This window comes from Schistocerca piceifrons, chromosome 1 (genome assembly GCF_021461385.2).
Source record: "Schistocerca piceifrons isolate TAMUIC-IGC-003096 chromosome 1, iqSchPice1.1, whole genome shotgun sequence".
Classification (NCBI taxonomy): domain Eukaryota; kingdom Metazoa; phylum Arthropoda; class Insecta; order Orthoptera; family Acrididae; genus Schistocerca; species Schistocerca piceifrons.
Window position 1 is genome coordinate 260,341,475 of NC_060138.1, and position 25,632 is coordinate 260,367,106.

The 25,632-nt window shown below is 43.9% G+C and overlaps 1 protein-coding gene across 1 annotated transcript in view; it reads left to right on the top strand.

Annotated features, from left to right (window-relative positions):
* LOC124709672 overlaps window positions 1-25,632 on the top strand; it is a 485,537-nt gene that overhangs the window by 459,322 nt on the left and 583 nt on the right. The window contains exon 2 of the mRNA XM_047240862.1: window positions 1,657-1,789. Coding sequence (XP_047096818.1) covers window positions 1,657-1,789 — 133 coding nt within the window. The remainder of the gene's footprint in view (window positions 1-1,656; window positions 1,790-25,632) is intronic.

Below are 25,632 nucleotides of genomic sequence, written 5' to 3' on the forward strand. Positions count from 1 at the left end.
ATTTAGCACAGTACTTACTATCGCAATCAAAGTCTGACAACTATACACAGACCTGGCCAGTGATGGTTAGATCCCCGCTGGGGGATCACCACTCAGCTACTGCTTACCTAACACCTTGTCCAACGTCACTACCAACAAGCACCACAGAACTCGCATCACCAAATGTATATGTTGTTAATAACTACCTGCTGGACGAATGGGCTATTTCCATTTAGCCTTTGTCGTCTTTGTCTGGGTACAATATGCTCCCGTCATGTTAATGTGACCACCGACATCAACGTGCAATAACCATTCACACATGGCAGGTGTTGGCACTAGAAGTGGAAGGTATGTAAAGCATGTTTGAGGGGACGCGGGAAGCCGTGTAGTCATTGCCGTAATACGAAAAAAAGAGGCCCAGAAGGGCTTCAAATTATTTTTCGGGTCAAGGGCGGAAGGATTTCCGAAACAGCTTAGCTTGTAATCTACTCTCGTACCGGCGTGGTTAAGGCATACTGTAAATAGGAAAATGACGCCATCCAAAATCGGCAGCGAGGCACTTGTGCTGCACCATAGGTCATAGATGACAGATACGAACGATAGCTGCAGAGAGGTGTATGGGCAAACAGAAGTGCAAGTGTTGGTCAACTGGGAAGCTGACCGCCCAGATTAAACAAGGGACGACCAAGAATGTCTCCTCCACGACCGTTCTGCGATCTTTGCTGCAGCAGGTGCCTGGGTCACACATCCGTGACGACTGCTGTTCATTGGCGATGAAGGCTGGAATCTGCACGCCAATATCGTAAGTGGATGCCCACTGATTGGCAGCAGGAGGTCTTTTCACATGAATCACATTTTGTCCTCCGTTTCACAGATGGCCGTTAGATCACCGGTAAGGTACAGGCTCAAGCAGGGAGCATTAAGGTCTCGAGAATGTTTTCCTGCCTTTCCCTCGGTTATCGCCTCGATATGGAAGGCCCAATGGGGACCATATCCACCTCCACATCCAGTGCTTTTTTTCTGAACACGATGGCATCTACCAGCAGGACAATGCAACGAGTCACACAGCTTTCAATACACGTGCTTTGTTGAAGAGCACCAGTATGAGTTTACCTTACTCCTGTGGTCACAATACACCCTGGATTTAAAACCAATCGAAAATCTGTGGAACCACCTCGATAGGCGTGTTCGCGCCATGGATCCTCAACGTACAAACGTAGAGGATCAGGCCACGGCAGGAGTCGGCGTGGTTCCACAATGTTGGTATCTTCCAGAGCCTTACTGACTCTCTTCCTGGACGTATCGCTGCTGTCTGCACTGCAAAACGTTGTTATTCAGGCTTCACACAGGTGGTTACATAAATGTGGGTGGACAGTGTATGATACATGCAGTTTACAACCACAGTAATGGGAAACAAATTTCTGGGCATGAACCATGTTTAGATTTGCAGTAGACGATCCGGAGGGCTACTGTGAAGGCCTTTATGAACTATACGTCGTGTTAAGAATCGGGAGGCTACTTCGTCACGTGCCAGTACACGGTGTTTACATCCAACAGAGAATCCTCTAGTAACACCGCATTCTCCGAATCTCCTTGTCAGTTACACAGCTACTACGGCTAAGCTAAGGTGAGCAGGAGGTATGCTTTGTTGAGGTGTGTGTGTTTGCTGTGTTGCAGTGCCAGTGGAGGAGGCGACGGTGGTGCTGGCCGAGGTGGCGCGCCTGCCCTGCTCGCTGGAGCCTCCCGACGCCGACGATCAAGTGGCACTCGTCATCTGGTTCAAGGACGACAACGCTTCCCCCATCTACAGGTACAGAGTTCTGGCGTGCACAATACTAGTGGCAAAATGACAGACACACTTGGAGCATCGCGACTCACGTTAGGGGGGACTGGGCGAAGTTGGCTCACGGGTTGATTGTCTCAGTTCTCAGCTGCTGCTGTTGCTGCCTAGCGGTGTACACCCAACCTTGAGTACGATGACAACTGTCTGAGTGGGGTGCGCGTAGTTTCTAGTTCCCAGCGCAAGCACGAAAGTCTCCTGAACTAGTTTGGTGTACTCGAGTTTTTTGCTGTTCTTTTATCGGTATAATCAACTGTCATTTATCCATTATTCAATCAAGTCTAACCCAACTATTTGCTGTTACTTTATAGAAATTTTTCAATGTAATTTTGTATGACAATTGAAATTAGGATTAAGGTATGTTTGTCCAGCTGGGTTGCCCCAAAAATGTTTGGAATGCTTGTCAGACTTGTCAGCCTACACCAGCAGGTTCGGTTGGTAGTTTCTTTTTCAAATTTTTCGGATAAAACGCATGAGAAATAAAAAAAAGACAAATCGAGGATAAACTGCTGCAGAATATTTCAGGTAAAACGCTTGAGAAATCATAAAAAAAGACAAATCGAGGACAGACTGCTGCAGACACCATGCTTGCTCCATTGAAGACCGTAAAGAAAGAAGGATTAAAAATTCATAAAGCATTAGAGTATCGAATTTGTTACCGAACGGTAGCGAGATTTTCTGAGCTATATCTCCAAGACGAAACTGACGATATAATGATAGTTCGGCCTGCTGACAAAGTTGCTTGTTGTCAGGATACAGAAGTTTTTCTGACGACGACGACCATGACGACTAACAAAACAATAGACTGATGAGCCACAACATTATGAGCACTATCCACCGCGATGTTATACGCTGCATTTATGCGCTGAGGCCACGTGACGAGGTAAGAGTATATGAGCGGAGCAGAGACGAATTGGGAATCATTCTAGCGACAATAAGAGGCACAAATGCTCCAATCTACTGACTTCAATGACTCTGACGAAAGCCAGATTGTTGTGGCCCCGTGCCTGTGAGCGAGCATCTCGTAAACGGTGAAGCTTACTGGATTTCGCGTCCTACTGTCGAGACCGTCTATGGAAAGTGGTTAAGAATGCTGAAACCACTAGTAGGTGCGAAGAAGTTGGATGTCCGTATCTCATCACAGAACATATGGATTGGAGACTTCCTGCCCTCTAAAGCAGGATAGGCGGCAATCTGTGGCAGATCTGATGACAGAAAACAGCGCTGGAACAGCCACAACTGTTTTGAAGCACACAGTACAGCGCACAGTGTCGAACACTGTGTTCAGTAGCAAAGAACCTTCCCATGTTCAAAAAATGGCTCTAAGCACTATGGGACGTAATATCTGAGGTCACCAGTCCCCTAGAACTTAGAACTACTTAAACCTAACTAACCTAAGGACATCACATACATCCATGCCCGAGGCAGGATTCGAACCTGCGACCGTAGCAGCAGCGCAGTTCCTGACTGAAGCGCCTAGAACCTCTCTGCCACACCGGCCGGCCGTACCATGTTCTCCCAACAACATCGTCAGTTATGCTGTGGCACGGGATCATCGCTGTTGGCCCGCGGATTAATGGAATCACGTCGTCTGGTAGGATGAATCCAGTTTATTGTTAAACCAGGTCGGTGGCTGTGTACAGATACGCAGTCATCCTAACAAACGGCGCCACGAAACATTCAATGCGCCACGGACGCAGGCCGGTGAGAGCGGTATTGTATGAAGGAAATTCACCAGGGCTTCAATAGGATCTGGGGTATTAATCGTAGGCACCATTGCAGCTGTGGACTACGAGAACATTATCTGGGACCACCCGTGACCCGTTACGCTTGATGTCTTCCCCTACCGCGGTGGCATCTTCCAGAAGGAAGACGTCATTGTGGCAAGGCCAGAATCGTGCTGCAGTGGTCTTGGCCATCAAGTTCAGCTTATCTGAATACGCTGAAATCCAGCTGGGACGCTGTCGGGTGCCAACTCCAAGGCCAAAAGCGAAATGTCCGTAATTCACAGGAGGTGTGTAACCTGTGCATTGGCATATGGTGCCACAAACCTCTGGATACATCAGAAGTACCTGTCTAATCCTTGTAACACAGAATCAATGCTGAATTGCGCTCCAGATGTGGACCAACATGCTTTTAAGTATGAGCTTATAATGTTTTGACTCATCATTGTCTATTTCCAAGCTGCCATTGCGTTCTAAAAGTTGATGTTGAAATAAATCAATACTTAGGCATACCATATTTGTCAGGTATATTTTGTTTACTGTCCTAAGGCTTGTAGTAAGACCTTTTACTAAATGCTTCCAACAGCGAAATTATGGATAGAAGTTGAACTGACAATCGTGAGTTAAAGAAAATGGGAAGGAGTTAAGGGAAAGGCGAAGGGTCGGACCCTCAAATCAACTAGTTGTTATTTCATGCAAACAACAATTTATTAACAAGTTAACATTTAACTTTAAATCAATGAAATAGATACTGCAATCCAAAAGCTTTTAATAATTAAAATAAAAGGGCCAGCTATGCAATTGTTCGGATGGAATTTGAAATTTAAATCGTAAGGCCACAGTTTGGGGAAATACAACATGCTAATTTTAATAATAAGAAGAAAAGGGTCAGCTACGTAAAAGTTTAGGTCAAATTTGCAGTGTAAATCTTAAGGCCGCAGTTTGGAGAAATGTCACTACAAGGTTATCTTTTCAGACTACTGTCGTAAGACGAAGCCGCACTTAATACTCATCTTGAATGAGGTATCGGAGCGGCCTGGATGCCAGAGATGTCTTGAAGTGGTAATTTTTCAACAAACAGTCGGAAGGCGTGTCCGACAGATCGGCCCCTGGAGAAGCAGATGAACCAGGCTGCGAGCAACGTGAAGTGGCAGTCCAGACAATCCGATAGATTGCGGTGTCACTAACCAACGATGAGACGGCCACCACGTTCCCCCTTTCCGCAGCCAGAGGCCCACACTAGTAGGCGGACGCGACGAAGGCAGTCCCCACCAACCGGCCGACACCACCCACACACCACTCGTCTCGCAGCCAATTTCCTGTGTCCGACGGATGCGGCTTTCGCAGACCAACTTGGCTCACAGCCCAATTCAGCTCTCGCTTAGGAATCCGATGTCACAAACAGCTCGGCTCTAACCGTCCAACACCCTGTCTCAGACCAACTGTCTTCCCCCCAGAGACACTCCACACCGCCAGCACTTCCTCCCAGCCAGACGTCGACCAAAAATGCTCAATGAACAAATAGTAAACCGATAGCAAACTCGAGCCAGTGGCGCCAGACAAGACCAAAGCGAAGTAAAATATGAGCCACGGCTCGGAAGTAACTTCCGAAAAATGGATACAGCAGTTAATACAGATTCAGCTGCTACGAGAAATCTGGAATAATTAGCTAAAAATTCAAATGAAAAATTACAATTAATTCTCGGAAACTAGCGATAACGCAGGAAGTAAGAAAGACAATAAAAACTATAAGGAATGAAAAATCTGAGTGACTGAAGAACTAAATGAATATTATTGTTTAGTTGGTCTTGAACCATCTCCTGACAGTAAAGCTAAGGAAATACCGATACACCATATAGAATATAAGAAGCAGGCACACGAAATATTTGTTCCAGGACGAAATAACTCAAATACATGTCAAAGGTGAATGTGCACTCCGAAGTGATTAGACTAAGATAAAACGTCTACTTAAATACTAGATAGTGTCTAAAACGATCTTAAATACATATTAGCACTTTAGTAAATTCGGTGTAGTTTGTGGGAAGTTATAGCAAAAGATGTATATTACAAGGCAGGCTCATAGTAGCCCCAGATCGAATCCGCCTGGCGGATTAACGACGAGGGCCGCTGTGGCGGTCAGCCTGGATGTGGTTTTTAGGCGGTTTTCCACATCCCGCTAGGTGAATACCGGGCTGGTCCTCACGTTCCGCCTCAGTTACACGCGTCGCAGACATTTGAAACACGTTCGCACTATTTGACGATTTACACGTGATGCAAACAGCTGGGGTACACTGATCCCATCCCTGGGGGTACAGAGTGGTGGCAGGAAGGGCATCTGGCCACCCCTAAAACTAACCTTGCCAAATCCGTTGAAACCACACCGACCCTGCGATCACTATGGGACTATGGCGTAAGCGAAAGGAAGAAAGAAACAGGCTCATAGTGGAAATGGAAACTATAACCATTGTTCAAAAATTAAAATCTTTAAATGAGAGCAACTGCTCCTGTTTCGCCTCCTTCTCGTCTGATGTTTCAATGCAAAATGAACTTCCACTTGTGGTTCATGAATCTTTCTTGGTGCGTAACAAGCTGAACCAATTTTATCACTGCAAGTCGGTAAAGATAGCTTTCTGAGTAACAATATGTCTTATCTATGCTCGTCATTTCTTTTCATAATTTCCCTCAACTTCTCTGCCTTTGATACATCTCTTGACAAACTTCCTAATTCTGTCCTGGAAGAAACTTTGTGGTCCCCGTCGCATTCACGCTTGCAGTGCCTGCACAACCCCTTCATCCGACAACACTTGCCTCCACGCAGCTGAAAGTTCACTAGCAGGTCAAGTCCTTACGGCGGTTGATACGGCAAATGTCGAACAACATTTGAAGAAACTGGACAACTTTGAAACGCTTCTCGCTCCTCTTCATTTCGATTTTTGTTTCATATCAAGCACTGTCTCACAGTAGTTGCAATTATTCACTGTTTGAACCTTAGGAGAATGATGAATTCGCAGTGGACTCGAATCATTCTCAGTCTACTGTCCTTAAGAAGCTTGGCTCATCAACTTTCTGCTACCAGTAAAGATGAATGTTACCATACCATGCTCTGCCGCTTACTCTTTGAATCGTACGTCTTATCAAGGGCTGGCATGCGACATAGTAATATTTCTTCCCCCGCTTCAAGACGCCTTAATATGCTTTCAACTCTTCCGAACATACCTGTTCATGGAAAAACGCTACTTTGCCGCGGAAATAATTACTGACTACTTACTTCGTACCACTGACGATTCCTGAAGGTAGTCCATGATGTTTGATATCGGATTACGATACAAAATATTTTCTTGTTTCATATGAGAAAACATTTACTGTTCTTGTTTGTGTTTGTTTGGCAGCTGATGCAGTACCAAAACGACCACAGACATTCTGTTAGTTTAGGGATTCATCGATTGAAAATGCTGAATCGTGGTTAATTTACATTCGTGCGCAATATTGACTCAGTTCTCTCGATGCTCATGTCCCTTGGTGACGTAGGTCGCCTATCGGTACGCTCTTCCTCACAGACAGATACACGACCACAATTTAAACGATATATTCAATCGCAAATGTGTCATTCCCTGTAGGAGCTGTCACCACACTTCAGCCGATTTTGCCGATTCTGCAGCTTCACACCCTTCAGAATATAGAAAGCAAATCCTTCCCCTCGTTTATCTAAGGTGCGAACGGAAAGTGGGACCGCCAAAACAAGTTACACCAAAATCACTAGAAAGATTATTCACAGAAGCAACATAACCACCGCTAGGGCCGATTCGACACCATTTCACAAGACAAGCGACACATCCTGCGTGCAACTCCCTGCACCCCTCAAACTCAAGCATTAGTTGCTTTACCATGAATTTCTAAATTTTTAACTTTTATTATAAGAAACGTAGAATTACACACAAGGCACAGAACTAAATCATATTTTTCACGCTGCAATAGATATTTTGACCCGGTACCTAGGGGGAAAAAGGCAGATATCCGCACGCAGTGTATTAACGTTTCTGTATAGTGTCTGTGTAAGAATAGTTACATAGTAAGCAAACCAATAGTGGAGACTACTGTTTTTCCCTCATTACGAACCGTTCTACTGACTGTGACACTAAAGAGTTACGCTAATGGAATTCAACTCTTCTTATAAAATGTGAATTTTTTTAGTAACAAGAAAATAAACTTGGCAGCAGCTAAATAAAATAAGTGCTTGGGTGCACCAGCAGTAGCTTAGTTGATGAAGAGACAGCTATACGGAGATTCTTAGCTAATCTCATAGTATTTCTATTTAGAGAACTAACAATTTACATGATTTTTCGCTGTATGCAGAAGATGTCGCACGGTAAGAAAAACTTTCATAACTTCAATCATTTTTTTCTACTGCTTTTACTTTGCTTTGCTTTTCCCATAATCATGAATCCTCTGGAGGGTATTGCCAAAGCGAAGGTGACCCTGAGGAAAAGAACGAGTAACCAACGAGAGGAGAAAGAACTACCAATTTGAGCATGGAATATCAGAAGAATGAATATGGTAGGAAAATTAGAAACTCTGAAAACGGAAATACAAAGGCTCAATCTAGATGCAATACGGGTCAGTGAAGTGAAATGGAAAAAAGGTAAGCATTTCTGGTAGGTTGAGTATAGGGTGATACCAACAGTAGCAGAAAATAGTATAACGGGAATAATATTAGTTATGAATAGGCAGGTATGGCAGAGAGTGTGTTACTGTGAAAAGTTTAGTGATAGGGTGGTTATTATCAGAATCGACAGGAAACCAACACCGTCAACGAAAGCTCATGTATACAACCTGAAGATGAAGAGATAGAGAAATTATGTGAGTACAGGGTTATTACAAATGATTGTAGCGATTTCACAGCTCTACAATAACTTTATTATTTGAGATATTTTCACAATGCTTTGCACACACATACAAAAACTCAAACAGATTTTTAAGGCATTCACAAATGTTCGATATGTGCCCCTTTAGTGATTCGGCAGACATCAATCCGATAATCAAGTTCCTCCCACACTCGGCGCAGCATGTCCTCATCAATGAGTTCGAAAGCATCGTTGATGCGAGCTCGCAGTTCTGGCACGTTTCTTGGTAGAGGAGGTTTATACACTGAATCTTTCACATAACCCCACAGAAAGAAATCGCATGGGGTTAAGTCGGGAGAGTGTGGAGGCCATGACACGAATTGCTGATCATGATCTCCACCACGACCGATCCATCGGTTTTCCAATCTCCTGTTTAAGAAATGCCGAACATCATGATGGAAGTGCGTTGGAGCACCATCGTGTCTGTTCACTTCCATGAGCTGTTGCAACCGCGCAGAAAATTCAAAGCGTTTGACTTTGTCATCGGGTGTCAGGGCTTGTAGCAATTGTAAACGGTAAGGCTTCTGCTTTAGCCTTTTCCGTAAAATTTTCCAAACCGTCGGCTGTGGTACGTTTAGCTCCCTGCTTGCTTTATTCGTCGACTTCCGCGGGCTACGCGTAAAACTTGCCCGCACGCATTCAACCGTTTCTTCGCTCACTGCAGGCCGACCCGTTGATTTCCCCTTACAGAGGCATCCAAAAGCTTTAAACTGCGCATACCATCGCCGAATGGAGTTAGCAGTTGGTGGATCTTTGTTGAACTTCGTCCTGAAGTGTCGTTGCACTGTTATGACTGACTGATGTTAGTGCATTCCAAGCACGACATACGCTTTCTCGGCTCCTGTCGCCATTTTGTCTCACTGCACTCTCGAACGCTCTGGCGGCAGAAACCTGAAGTGCGGCTTCAGCCGAACAAAACTTTATGAGTTTTTTTACGTATCTGTAGTGTGTCGTGACCATATGTCAATGAATGGAGCTGCAGTGAATTTATGAAATCGCTTCAATCATTTGTAATAGCCCTGTATATTGAGAGAGTAATGCAGTACGTAAAGGGAAATGAAAATCTTGTAATCATGGAGGACTGGAATGCTGTTGTAGAGGAAGAGTAGAAGAAAGGCTTAGAGGAGGATATGGGCTTGGAACATCTCAACTGACCAGAAATGCTTATCTCCTTTCGATTACACTTCACTGACCCGTGTTGCATCTAGATTGATCCCATGTATTTCTCTTTTCAGTTTTTTTTTTTTTTTTTTTAGTTTCCCTACCACGTTCAAGCCTCTGACATTCTACGCCCCGATTCGCAGAACGTTATCCTTTCGCTAATTATTCGATATTTTTATTGAGTTCACCTCCCCCTTGGTGTCCTCTCCCAGAGATCTGAATGGGGGAATATTCGGGTATCTTTTGCTAATGGAGAAATCATCATGAGACTTTTTCAGTTACAGGCCATATGTCCTGTGGATAGATGTTACTTGTCTTTAACGCATTCCAATGACCAGAGTCGAAAGTAGGACTCTCTGAGTCTGGATGGAGTGTCAGGCGATGGCTTTCAATGGGTGGGCTCGAGCTTGCTGATCCAGTTTGAAGACCGAAACCATCAGGCTTTACTGGAAACTTGTAGACCAGCGGTGTCACCTAACTGATGACACTGGTCAGTGAGGCTGCAGCTGCTTGCCCCTGCATTAAACCGAGACTGACGCGGAGTCTTCACTAGCTGAGTGCACGACACCGACTGAGTGCAGCGAGATGGCGTATAAAACTGCTCTGGCATAGTATGTTGCGACAGGAGCTCGTTGCCCTTCACGTAGCCTGCTGTGAAATGTTGCTTTGTGCAAGAATGTAAAAAACTTTTGTTTTATTTGAAAAGCGGTAAGAGTTTTCTCATAAAAATTCTGAGGCATTAGTTTTCAGCAACAAACTCGTTTCACTGTCCCCCATTTAGACTGTACCTAAATAGGCATACGAACAGAACTGCAGAGTGTTCGTCAACTCGTAAACTGATGAGAGTCAGTTCATACACTTTTGCCACAGACAATCTTGAACGTCGTCTATAAACAGTTCTACGACGCACAGCCTACACTTTACACTTAACACAAACGGAGCGAGGTGGCGCAGTGGTCAGCATACTGGAATAGCATTCGGGAGGACTAGGTAAACTTGCAGCTTCAAGCCCCAAGGCCGCACGTACAGTAGTATCGCTGTGGCGCAGACAGCGGAAAGTAGCAGTCCTTCAGCCGCAATGGAGAAGGCACCCCTCCCCGCGATATCACGAACTACGGCGGGACGCGGCCCACAAGCACACCTCCGAAAGCACAGCCGCCGACTGCAGACCGTCAAGTGCTCCGCACTCCCCACGAGCCTTCCAGCGTAGAAGCACTTGTCTTGTTGGCGGACTGCCTAAGAGAGCGAGCTCGCCAGTGACCTTTTAGGAGCCACCCACGAACGCCCTCTACGCAAAGATAGGGACTCATTAGACACTAACGAACTAGGTTAATTCACGACACGGCTCAGCTTGCTCACCTTAAACTCGACCCCTAGCGTAATGTTTACAAAATGCACAAAACCAAAACTAGTCATTATCGCCTACTTTCACTTGGCTGAGGTTCATCCTTTGGCAAAGACCTGTCTCCACACCTCGAACGTAGAGTGACAAGGGGTGGCACCTCCAAGACGCGCATTTAACATGTAAGGCAAGGTACCTGCTTGCTCATTGCCTAGCTTCCAACGTCACGACCCTCAAAGTTTCTAATGGAAACTATGTCTCCCACCTTCATCTTCACAGGCAACCAACCATTGTTGACAGTCCTGATACTCTTTCATGGCTCCTTTCTATGTTATCCCTTGCCCTGTTCCAGTTATCTTTGACAGACTAAGGAGACACTTTTTGCAGCAACAAATATGAAGATGATAATAGGTTGATCAAAGTGAAGTTCAAAGCATAGGGGAGAGTCACCGTAGACGCTCGATGAGTTTCCTGTTATACGGAACTGAACTCCAAAGTAATCAATGACAAGGAGCTCTCCATCTTAGGCTGGGCTTCCATGTGATATACAGTCGGTAACACCCTGAGATTTTGTTACATCTTTCCGCAAAATAGGGTGTTGTCGTTAACATGCTTACTTCCTTGTTGAAAACAATAATTTCGGCACTCCCTGGAAGTAAATGCTGGCGCATTATCGCTCACCAGAACATCGGGAGGAAGAAACAGTAAAAAAATGTTACTCAGGTTCTTAATACTGCCACACATTGTCGCCCCTTTACTGGGCAGTAACCACACAAATGGGGTAAGGGATCGACAGCCACAAAGATGTATCTGTGACCTGCTTGAGTGCGAGGCAGTGGTCGTGTATGAGCAATGAATATACGCTCCATTTGCCGCTTGGGTCAGGTGGACTGGAGCAAGCCCCTTTGTCAGAATTAGGCTTAGCAATCTTACAGTCCCGGTACTGACCCACGATTTTCCACACATGATTACACAGAGGCAGTGATATTAATGATTCCGTGATCTCATGTATTGTCTTATAAATACGTAAGTGCCCCCTAAAATCGACTCTTGATAGTATTGGAACACAGTTGTGACCAGCGCTCTTGGCAAGAAAATTTTTAATTGTTCGTCCTGTTGAGTACGCAAACAAAGGATACCATTCCTCGGTTGATAACATGGTATATGTTCACCAGATTTTAGGCGACCGTTCACAAACCCGATCTCTGGATCCTGCTCCTGCTGTTCCCCCAAGTCGCCCAACAGGGTCGGCAGATCGGTAGCACTGCACGAACACCCTCTCCCCCGCCTGGGTCGCTCAGAAGGACTCTTCTGCGACTAAGGGCGTCTGCCACAACCCTCTCTCATCCTCTAATGTACTTGACGGAGAACTTTCAACGCCGAGTTTCGGACTGCCCAATGGACGATACGCCCGGCTTTGTGAGGACTTGACACTACCCACGCGAGGGCTAAGTTGTGCATTGCGAGGGTAAATTCACGACTTATGAGGTAGAACAACACTGAGAATGCCTTAAGGTGATAGGTGGAGTTAACGGTATCGAGGCTTAGGCGGTGGGTCGACGTTATCCGATGCTTTAATGTAAGAATTTGGCTGCAACCCCAGAGTTGGACGCATCAGTCCGGACAATAAAAGGGTGGTCAAAATTTGAGACAGTCAACAGCATTACTTAACGCGGTCTTCAGGCCATTAAAAGTTGCTTGCTGGCTCTCAGTCCATTTAAAAGGTTGTCTCTTTCGATGTACAAATTCAAAGAAGCGACAGGTTCCGCGAAACTAGAACTTATGACATGTTTATCATGCCCATGAATCGGAATATTCTTCTCTAGGTCTTATGCGGTCGGAAATTACGTTTAGCCCGAGTTCATGAGTGATGAACCCTTACCCGGTTGACTGAAACTGAATGCCAGAAAACGGTAATTTCTTCCGTTAACCTCGGAAGTATTCACTGTAAGTCCCACTTCCCTGAGCGTGACCGAAGACTTACTGTAGATAAAGACATCGTCCACGTAATTATACACCATTTGTACTTAATATTACCCAACACTGAATAGAGAAGCCTAGATACGGTGGCTGCTACGGTTGATAACCCGAAAGGCACTTTGTTGAGCGCACGGAAGTTCCAATCCGTGGCAAGTGCCATGGGCGCCTTGAATTCTTCTGCAAGGGGGATCTGGTAATCTTGATGCAGGCCCAGCACGGTACAAATTCCGAGTTCCAGCGAGGCAAGTAAAAGAATAACGTAAGTCAAGCGAGGGTACTAACTCGAAAAATGCCGTAAAATTCAAAACCCTTTAATGAACCACTGGACTGAACCCGTTTACATTATTTTTGCTACCAAAAATGTAAGTAGCCATAAGGGGAAGTAGAAGGGAAGATGACGCACTCATTCATCATGTTCAAGATTATCTCCATGAACACTTTCATTTTCGGGGGGTGACAGCCTGCAAGATGATTGTCTGACTGGTGCTTTATACGTCAAGTGGATAAAACACTGTTTTATTGGTGACACCTATTTTATACACCAAAAAACCCGAAAAGTGTTGCAACAACCAGAGTAACTCTTGAGCTTCTTTCGAACAAGCTGTCCACATCAAAGCCAGCAAGACCCCCTGATATAGAGCAAAAACTGGAAAAATCACCGTGTCGACACAAATGGAACTTTATCGAAGGACAAAATTTGAAATAGAAAACCCCATGAGAATAATCGAGACTAACCGAGCGTTTTTCACGATTCGCAGCCTAACAAAAAATCAGTAGTCAAACCTTTCAATACTAACACTTCCAAGCGCCAGAAAACACTCAATCCTAGGAAACGCCTGCGACGACCCTGTTGGAACTAACTGTTGACTTTTAACAGCAATTCAAGTATGCATGACGGATTGTAATTCAGGAAATTTATAACTTGTTCGGTAGCTAAGGTACGATTTATGCTTCAGTAATGGAACGTATTGCCTGAGTCTAATAATGCACTTACTGGTTAATGACAGACTAGCACACACAAAGGGTAAAGAATTACTAGTAAATCCACCAACCTTATTACGGGCCCTCGAAAATTAAAGACATAGAAACCGCCTACAGTTATTGAAGCGGCATCGGTCCGACTGTGTCTTCCGTCGAATTTGACAGTCGCGAGCAATGTGACTGGGTTGTCCACAGTGATAACATCTGTTAACGCGGCTGACATCGCAAAAGCGAACGTCCTTGGGAGCAGAATCGTCACTCAGGATAACAAGGTTCTTCACAGCATGGCCAAATGTCGGCTTACGTAATTCCTTATACACCGCTGACCAAACGATATCAACCGCTAGAGGTGGATGGTGTCTCTACCACCAGAACAAGAAAGCTTCTGTGATATACTGGTCACTACTTCCAACTCTAACAGGCAAGGGTGACGGTCAGAACCTCTCATATATTCCGTCAAAGGCTCTCCCTGATATTCTTGCTCCTAGGTGACAACTTCTCCCTCAGATCCCTGTTTCACAACTCCACCAGACTACCCATGTCTGATAGCACAACACTAGCCCTATCGCCCAACGAACTCAGACAGTGGGTATAAAATTTGAAATACTATCACCCACGGGACTCTAAACACATAAGCCTGCCTCTGAATACCACAAAATCACAAAAATCTCACCAATTGCTACACTGTATCAGTAGTAAAGTATTCCAAGTCTTTCTATATACTCAAAAGTATGTTAGGTAACTTTGCAAACTGACGTAACTCAAAATCTGCACTTTATCTTCCTGCACTAGAGGAATCTTCTGAATTTTATAACAACGGTGTGCCGTCCTGTGTACTGTCACCTAACTTCCCGAACCATTCTAAGGTAATGAAGTTTATGTGCAACAGCAAGATTACTTTAATTCATTAACCATAGCCGCTGCTTGCAGCCCTGTAGCTACCCGCTCTAGATAGCACAAAACGGTTGAAAGAATGGGTCATTTGACACTGCAATCGATATATTATTGGTGGACGGGAGTGGCAACTATCTCCTAAGAAGGCGATATTATTCTCAATATCAGACAGAGAAAGCGCTCGAGGGCACCACTCTCTGAAACAAACTGTTTCTCAGTCACACGGAAGTGCGGCTGTGCCACGGACACGTGTGCCCAATTCTGCTTCCTCGCCTCCTTCCACCAGACACCAAACGCGTGTGTATTGTGTATCAAGCCAGGGATCTCGAAACGACGGAGACTTTTTGTCCAGTCGTAATCCTCAGTGGTTCATAACCCCACAACAGGCCACAGTAGCCCACCCACCCACCACACCGTCACCCCGCACCGAAACCAGGATTATTGTGCAGTTCGGCCCCCCAGTGGACAACGCCCCCTCCACCCCCCCCCCCCGTCCCCTCGAGAGAGTGTTTGTGCAGCAGTTACCAACATAGCGTAACTGAGGCGGAATAAGGGGTACCAGCCCGCATTCACCGAGGCAGATGGAAAACCACCTGAAAAACCATGAAAAGGCTGCCCGGGACGCCGGACCTCGACACTAGTCCGCCGGGCGGATTCGTGTCGGGGAGCGGCATGCTATCCCGCTCGGGAAGCAGCGCTTTATACCGCGCGGATAGCGGGCGAGCGTCCCCGAACGCGTAGTTCATATTGTAGCAGTCCCGTCTTCAAACAACCAATCCCCACCACTGATCGAAATTCTATATTGCCTCCAAGAGTGCCTGCAAATTAAGATACTAGAGGATTCTGACAAGAAAAGAAGAAAAAGAGTTTTACTAAAATTGCTATCAGTAACAAATAGGTAACGAAAGAAGTTGAATGACAAGCCCTACCCCATAGCAAATCACTCTCTGGCTACAAGGAAGGAGAAGGAAAGCCTGGGCAAATGTTGATCGAATATCATTCGTTAATGCACGTTTGAATTACAGTTTATTATGATTACAAAATTCCAGATACATAAGCATATTTAAACGGATGGTCCACAAAACCAAAAGGCTTTAGTTAACAAATTTTTAAATTAAGAGCACTTCAAGGCAGAGATGTATGTACCAGGAAATTTACCGAATATTCTTTACATTGATGAGCATTTGAGAGAAAAATTACCTAATCGTAAAGATATAGGCATTGAATGAAATCGAACAGCTCTTCAGAACTTTTAGTAGTGCGTGCAGTTCTGTACACAACCTCAAAGTAACATCCAACTGAACCTCAACTGGGCACTTTCAGTGACATTTGAACTAATTTAATAAGGAATGATTTAAGAAAAGACGTACACAATAACTGTAATAAGAGGAGGAGGAGATTAGTGTTTAACGTCCCGTCGACACCGAGGTCATTAGAGACGGAGCCCAACCTCGGGTGAGGAAAGGATGGTGAAGGAAATCGGCCGTGCCTCTTCAAAGGAACCATCCCGGCATTTGCCTGAAGCCATTTAGGGAAATCACGGAAAACCTAAATCAGGATGGCCGTAGACGAGAGTGAACCGTCGTCCTCCCGAATGCGAGTCCAGTATGCTATCCACTGCGCCACCTCGCTCGGTCCTGTAATAAGAAATCTGAAGGGGGACACTTTCATGTGCGCGGCAATTGTAATAAAAAGTTTGCTGGCGAAACTTTTACAAAATATTAGGAGAATCCTTTTGTTTTTGCAGGCAGTTCGCACCGGGCGGTAGAACCCATTACATTCCACAAGAACGCGGCACACGAACGCAAATTAACTGTTGTAAGACATACTCAAGACCATTACTACAAACACATTAAAAATGGCACGCGCAATATAATGTGGCATCAAGTAGTGGAATCTTACAATCTGGAGACTAGAGTTATGGATTAACTGTATCCTTTTCTACAGTACCACTTTTTGAAATATAAGAAAGGACAAGAAAAATTCCTAGAGCCAGATGATATAACAGAGCTAAATATAGTCAATATCATATACGTGAAGACAGTAACTGTTCTCGAAAGATCAGAATACTGTTGATGACCGTGCAGCTTTTCGCTGGAATAAATGATGACAAACTGAAAAACCTCAGCTGCCGACAGGTGTTGTTGATATACCTCGATGTGGACAGTTGAAAATGTGCGCCCCGACCGGGACTCGAACATGGGATCTCCTGCTTACATGGCCGACGCTCTATCCATCTGAGCCACCGAGGACACAAATGAACAGCGTGACTGCAGGGACTTATCCCTTGCATGCTTCCCGTGAGACTCACATTCCCAGATGTCCACAATTCTACATATGTAATGTACCTTACAGACATTTGCCCATCACTCATTACTCGCGCACGCTTTGGCGATTCCCGTAAGAGTCTGGGCAACCTGTGCGCATTCGCACAGACGATGGTCAATGGCTGGGTAGCCTTTTAACTATATATGTGAAGACAGTAACTGTTCTCGCAAGAACAGAATACTTTTGATGACCGTGCAGCTTTTCCCTGGAATAAATGACTGAAAAATCTCAGCTGCCGACAGGTGTTGTTGATATACCTCATGTGGACAGTTGAAAATGTACGCCCCGACCCAAACTCTTGCGGGAATCGCCAAAGCGTGCGCGAGTAATGAGTGGATGGGTAAATGTCTATAAGGTACATTACATATGTATAATTGTGGACAGTTGGGAGTGTGAGTCTCACGGGAAGCATGCAAGGGATAAGTACCTGCAGTCGCGCTATTCATCTGTGTCCTCGATGGCTCACATGGATAGAGCGTCTGCCATGTACGTAAGAGATCCCGGGTTCGAGTCCCGGTCGGGGCGCACATTTTCAACTGTCCACATCGAGGTAAATCAACAACACCTGTCAGCAGCTGATGTTTTCTAGTTAGTCATCAAAGTCAATATCATTTTTATTCATTTACATGAAGTACTAAATTTTTGTTTGCAAGACTGGCACAACCGGTCTGAAGTAGACAAGTCCGCTAATACTAAGAGAGCAGAGGCTGGGCCTTAGCGCTGACCGCAAGAACACAGATGGAGCGTTAAAAGTCACCAAAAGACCAACACAATAAACAGCAAGCACATAGCTGGAAAGAAGTTTCGCCACGGAATACTGAACCCTGTCAAACACTTCAAATGATTTAAATGCAAAGTTTATAGACAGCGGCATCTACTTCTCGCACTGGTCCGCACTGTTGAAGAGCATTGCTCAAGGTAGCGCTAGAGCGGTTTACAAGACATTCGGCTGGGGTAACTTAACTTCAGCTGCAACAGCGCTCATGCACTGCTATATGCTAGCAACAACTACAAACTGCCCACTGAGTGTTAAAAGGTGGTTCACTGCATGCAAAAATCTTGCTCACTACTACTGATATCATTTGAATAACATCTTTTAACGAGACTTCCCACTACTAGCAAGCTTCTGGAAGCTACTATGGAAAGTCGCAGTAAAATCTCTGTCTCGTCCAAATATTCCTATTCTTGACATAACTAGGCGAAAGCCATAGTTAAATTAATATTCTTGAAACACGTGGAATTTCTCTCTCCGGGAAGCTATTACGAAATTATTATGTCGTCTAGCGAAAGCTCTCTCTAGAAACCTTCGGCGGCCTTGTGGCCGAGAGGTTCTAGCGGCTACATTCTGGAACCGCGCGACCGCTACGGTCGCAGGTTCGAATCCTGCCTCGGACATGGCTGTGTGTGATGTCCTTAGGTTAGTTACTACAAACTAGTAGTCCTAAGTTCTAGGGGACTGATGACCTCAGAAGTTAAGTCCCATAGTACTCAGAGCCATTTGAACCATTTTTGAAACCTTCCTTTACCGTTGATTTGCAAAATACATAGATAACATCCTTCCAAAGTTTTGTATCGCTAAGCGTATACAAGTTGTACGTTCTGGAATATGATTTTTGTAGTTTTGTTTGAATCTTAAATTCACCTTCTGTATAAATGGGTTCAAATGGCTCTGAGCACTATGGGACTTAACTTCTGAGGTCATCAGTTCCATAGAACTTAGAACTAATTAAACCTAATTAACCCAAGGACATCATACACATCCATGCTCGAGGCAGGATTCGAACCTGCGAACGTAGCGGTCACGCGGTTTCAGACTGTAGCGCCTAGAAACGTTCGTCCACCCCGGCCGACTCACCTTCTGTATAGATCTCCATAATTCAATTGTGTCGGAAATCGCTTCTTAATTTTAATTACCGCTGAAGCTAAGTTATTTATTGACATAAACTAAATTTTCGGGTCAGAAAAAGTTTCGTATGCGATAACGACGAATCCAGTGCTTCGTACAAGGTAAGTGGGGAAACAGTGGGAGCCAACAACAGGATTATTAAGTAAAGGTTAAATTCTGTGATACGTGGTACTTACTGGAATTAAGGAAAACGTGAAAGGGAGGACCCACCAATATAACTTCCTTTTGACACAATCTGTTTATTTAAAAATATATACACTGTGTTTTACAGATAGTCGAACGCTTTAACCATAAAACTTTCTTTTAAATGAACAAATTTGCTACTTTGTTTTGACCCTAAACCTTAAATTGAATAAGTTTTTAACTTTTGCAAAATAAATCTGAAGTGCTGTTTTGGAAAATATGACAATGATTAAAAGACGGCCGGACCTGCAGGCCGCCCGTTGTCGGGTGAAACAGCGGTGTTTACTACCACGCTGGACACAGTCTGTCTTATTAAAGGCCCTTCTGCAGCACATGAAAACTACATAAGCACCATTGATGACAAGATTGATTCAATTACTCAAATGACTTAACCTTTAATTGGAAAGCTGTATGTCCAAAGGTTCGGGGTTACGATGCTTAAACAAACAGCAAACAATATGACAATGATATACTTCAAAGCAACCTACCTCCTAATTTCAGACAACCAAGGTGCGACTGGATCCTTCCCTGACCCTTCTGGCACTTGACTAAAGCCCTGGTGACAGTTGGCTGTTAATATTTTCAAGGTTAAACTGATTGTCAATTAATTATTAAGACCGCTCAGAGGAACATCTTAGAACATCACTTGTGAACACTTATTACAAAATAACTCACTCGACGGAACTACAAGATCCAGTTAAAGTACACCGATAATGACAGTGTCTTTCAAACACGGAAAGGAACAGCTTAGTAGAGCAGGTTGTTCAGATTATGACTAATGACTGCGGAATGCAATTACAATAAAAGAATTGAACCGGTTAACAGCTAAATCTAACCACAATGTCCCCCTTTCGTTTAAAGGCAACCTGTGCCTTAGTACAATTTTTCCGGCTGTATTTACGACCAGAGCTGATTAATTAGAACATTAATGATCGGGTAAAAACCAGAAAGAAAAGGCCGTATAATAGCGGGACAAATTTTCAAACTACAACCAGTGTCTTAGTACAATACTACTGTCGATATCTACGACAAAAAAACCGACCGAATGAAACTCTGATGTTCGGGTACAAACCAGAAAATAATAAGGAGGGCAGGAAACCAATGAAATAAATCACGAAGACGATTACAGAATGTTACTCCCCTTTATCAGCAAGCGGTTCCATGGATCCAAGGTGCGTCGCAGTGGTTACTGAGTGGTGCCGATGAATGCCATGTAGAAGAGGCCAGCCAGGCCACGAGCGGTCGTCCGAGAGGAATGTTGTCAACCAAACGAAGGGATGTTGACCTGCTGCTTGTAGTCGATACTAACCACGGTGAAGTACTACGGCATCTTCGCTCTGCTCAGACCCTTCCTGCGCAGCTCGTGGTTTCGGCCGTTCGGACCTCATGACCATCTCTTGTCGCGACGCTACCGGCAATCCTCAAACTTCATGCCTCTCTCTTCGGCTAGCGAACCCCGTACATATCTCGGCAAGAGAATACCTTTTAAGGACACAGCCCACAGATACAGACTCTTCCTGATTGATATTGGCAATGGGGCGGCAAGAGGGATAGTCGACACTACACCTGAGCCAGTAACGCCAGACAGAATAGCATACTAATGCAATGGCGCCATGGCGCATTTGTATGATGTGTATTCGACACTGTCGCGGCGGACGTATTTTGCAAAGTGATAGTTACTTGCAGTTTTATATCTTGTGGATAAAGTTAGTTCTGATTGTCAGATCTGAATTCTTTGTTCTAAAGGTAAGATTCCGAGTGGTGAGCTTGGAGATCAGCTTAGTTGTGACTAAAATAAGTAATACTTCTACACAATAGCACACTGAATTATAAAAAAAATGCGTTTCGGCACGATTTATTAATGTACAGTGGCAGAAAATGGCATGTTGACTTAAATTGAACTTCTTGTAAACAGTACTCAGCAAATTTCTGCGATGTTTCGGGTGTTACTGGTTTTCAGGTAATGTAGTAGCCCAGTAAAAGCAGGATCTTCGACAACAGCAAAAGCACTAGAAATTTATAACAATCAGCATTAGGCCTCATTATTCCCCTGGCTTATGCAAGTTACTTTTACAAAGTCTGAGAGGTTCATTTACCTTGACTTTTTATAAAAAGGTTTCCAGATTGCACAAATAACTGCTATCATTCTAGAACTGTTGACTGTAAGACCACGGATATAACAGTTTGCATATTTGTGTTCAGACGCTGCAGTCTGCTGAAATAATCTATTACAGATAGCTCGATGTTTCGTTAGCGAATGTAGAAACTAATTTGTATTAGTAGCTGATTTAGAAGACTGATATAAAACGAGCGAACGCTAGTCGTTCGTCACTTGGGTTAACAAATTTTAACAGATGTGCATACTATATATGTACCATTCCACTCAACATTCAGCCACGAAACGCTGTGGAATCAACATCACACAGGAACGACAACTTACACCAACATTTATCTGTGAAAGAAAGATCGCCTATCCTTTGGTGAAGTTGTAGGAAAAAGGTTTCACAAGCGGAAACAGATTATAGAATTATTGTTTTAAATATTTTAAAATTGAAGTATTACTATAGTTTTCAATAAGGGAAACATAGAAAGCTAGCATGAAAACCCGAAGCTAATTATGTGTGGCTATGATTTCACTCGGTAGAATGATTGAAATAACAAAGTATATGAGTTCCTCATCTCTCCAGCTCGCTGTTTCAAATTAAGAAGAGATTCAGAACAAAGAAATTCGCATTGAAGAAGCAGAAATGACTATGTTAAAGGTGAGCTACTCTGAGTTCTGACTGTGATATATGACTAACATCACATGTTATCTGCGTTTCTGCATAAGCGACACATAGATCCTCAAACATCACAGTCAAATGAAAGCCAGGACGTGAATGCCTACAGAATTCTTTGTGTCGCATTCTCAACTGAACACCGAGCCCAAACACCGTTGTAGAAGCGACAGCGTGCTTGTTTCCAATGTAACGACATGTATCCTAAAACTTAAAATGGAGGTGAACTAAAATTTCTCTTTCATGGCTTGCTAATGTGTGTATCGGTGTTATCAGGTTGATACCCGATCAAACTGTCTTTATATACCGAATGGCACAGCACACACTGTGCTTATAGTGGGGGCCATACACTATATTGGCCGGGTTGATATTTTTGTGGACGTTGTAAGATTATTGCCGCGCTGCAAGGGAAAGAAAAGAGCTGTGTTCCTGTTAACATCCATGCTGCGTAGGTTCTTGTCACTTCTCATGCAGGCACTTAAGGCCTTAGGGGATTCTATGGGCGCACATGAAGATCCGTACCAGGAAATCGCCACTTCACGATTTGGCAAGCAGACTAAGCTCACTTTTCACTGGGAGCCTCCCAACTGCCAACCATTACTTAAGTGAATCTTTTCTGCCGCAACTGGAAAATAAATACAGAGTGCACGGAAATTCGCTTCCTTCCGTGAGGACCTTGATCCTCCTCCCAAATTTTTTACTGCACATTTTTTAATTATAAAATCAACGTAACTGAGCTGATACGTAATCGTGAGTCAACATGTACCAGTCACTTTACGAGGTTTTCTTTTCAGATATGTAACGGACCCCTCTTCTGACTGAATATCATTGTGAGATGTATCACACGTTACTGTGTTCGCCTGATCTCGGAAATAATGACACCCTCCGATAATTCTTCTATTCATGAATACTATACTACACAATGAGTTATTTCACTGAATTGCCGTTGACATAAGATTACACGAATAGTATAATTCTGTTAATTTATGTGAATATAAGCAGCACTCATTACTCGGGAATGCAATTTATGTTATGTGCCACTGACTTCTGAAGATTTACAGTCTTCAAGTTCTGTACCATAAATAACTGATGATTATCGCGAAACACACCTTCATACTCTGAAAATTAGTGCTCCACTGCACAAAACTCAGTCTGGCATATTTATAGCGTGACACATAATCTCACACTCACATTAGCATCCACTTCTTTATGACAATCTAACATATTTCAAAATTTTAATCTGGTTTGAAACCAAGCATTGTTTTCAAACACGTCTGTGTTTTGTAACATTTATGCTGTAGATCCACTAAGACCGCTAATCTTCCTTTCGACATCATGAACGGGCTGAAATGTACAGAAGAAACCGTTCCTTCGCAAGTTTCTCAACTGTGCTGCTAAGGAACACAATTTAGTAGATTTATAGGGTGAGACAGTTATGACAGTCCACCCAGATAAGCTGAGGAGACTAAACTCTTGCACTTGTTCCAGTTCACCTATGTGGCGTCGATATTATAATCAGTGGTAGCAGCCAGTTCACTTCCCACCTTTCCGAAAATGGACCGCGAGATCCTAAAAACTAATTCAGATACGGCGCCAAATTACAGAATCCTTGATAATGCGCAAGGATTAATGGTTAGTATGGCCCTGGAAAAAAAGCTTTCCTGTTGCCTCGTGCAACTATTTTGAGAAGAATTAAAATGAATCATTGTAAATTCTTGACCTCATATATTGATTGTTTCGGGATACAGTTCAACAAGAAACTAAACATACAAGGGCGTGCTGAAAAGTAAGGCCACCGAATATTTTATTGTGTTTTCAGGGTTAGTTGAAGGATTACATGTCATGCAGATTACTCGGTCGACTTTCCCATTACGCTGATGCAAGTTGCAACCTTCTGCCGTTAACGGGCGATGAATTGTAGTGTATAACATGGCCGCTATGTCGAAGTAGTGCGAGACCCCAAGAAAACTGAAAGCATAAGTTCGAATAGTTCGACCACACAAGGATCATCCTCTCCTTAAGCATGAGATTGCCAGACCACATACGAGCGCTGCGATATCTGCAAGAATATGACACCTTGCGTGTATTTTCATCAGTCATTCATCACACAGTACCGACTTGGCCCAATCCGACTTTCATCTATTTCCGAAACTTCACGAATATCTTCGAGGACCGCACTTTGATAACGAAGAAGTAGTTCAAATAGGGGTCCGATTGTGGCTCCGTCAATGAACTCAGCCATTTCCAAGTGACGGTATCTTCAAACTTTTCTCTTGTTAGGAGAAATGTTTATCGCTAGGCTGACTACGTTGCGAAATTAATATGTAGACATGAACAGAAAAGCTATAAAATGTAAATGACGTTTGTTGTATTTAAAAAGCCTTACGAGTTATCACGTAAGAGACTCGTAGGCTTCACTCCTCAACTTGGCCTTCGTTGTGAAACTGTTTGACGCTCGTAATTATCCTTCAATCGCTGTTCCCCCGTCTCGTTATCCGATACTCTAGTTCTCCTAGTATATATTCTCGTTCTATTACCATTTTCTGCTTATAAGTCATCCAAAAATCAGCACAAATTAATTCCCCAAGCTCACAGCAAGTTCGTCCATTCATTGCCAAGAAAGCTGTACATGCAATAATTGTGAAGATTTACAATGTATGTTGATGGATACACTCTCCAGGTGTGGTGTAACTTGAGGTCGCTGTGAAGCCAATCCTATTTTTGGACATGTCCATCTGCACTTAGATTACCCTTAAATTCTGCAACATATTGCTGCATATGATAAGTTGTTGTTGCTTTTTCTTTAAGCACTTTATTATTGACTTGCACGATGCAGCACCAGAAATGACCCAAATATCTATGAGTTGGAAGGAAGGTGACACACATGTTGCAATAGCACAGTGCACAAATAAATCACCGGACTCTGTGGTTAAAATAACCGATATTGATAAAAAATAGTAAATATTATGTACAATCTAGCTTCTTCTCCCACACCTCCCCTCTGTGCGTCCACCTTTCCTCCCTCTGTGCGTCCACCACATCATCCCACATCTATCTGTCTCCTCCTCCCCACTCTCTCTGTTACTTTACCTGCCCATTTCCCTGTCCATTTCCTCCACATGCCGCATTCTGTCACACTCTCCTCCCTGCCTCCCCCCCCCCCTCTCTCTCTCTCTCTATAAACATAACCTCCTACATCCATCTCTGCTTCCTCCTCTTCCTACTTTCTCATCAACCATCTATCCCTCTATATCTTCAACCTACCTCAGTAATGTCCCCTCCTCTTTCTATTTATTTCCTCCTGCCCCTCTCCATGTTCATCTTCTCGTCCATCCATCTCAACGAGTCCCCAACCATGGTGATCATCACATATAGTACCTGCAGTATAATTCAATTAAGCAGGCCAACACTGCTCCCAAATGAGGCACCGAAGGCAAAGCAGAGGTACAAAAAGTAATTTGTTTGCCCCTGATGTATAGGTTGCCACGCGAAGCTGTTCCATAAGGCATGCCTACGAGTATACTGTACCAACACACTTGTCATGCAGGGCAGCCTACATGCTGTGGCCTGGAAAACTGTTTCCTTACTCTGACAAGTAATCTGTTCTGCAAAGTAGACTTATTTGGCAGTCTGATA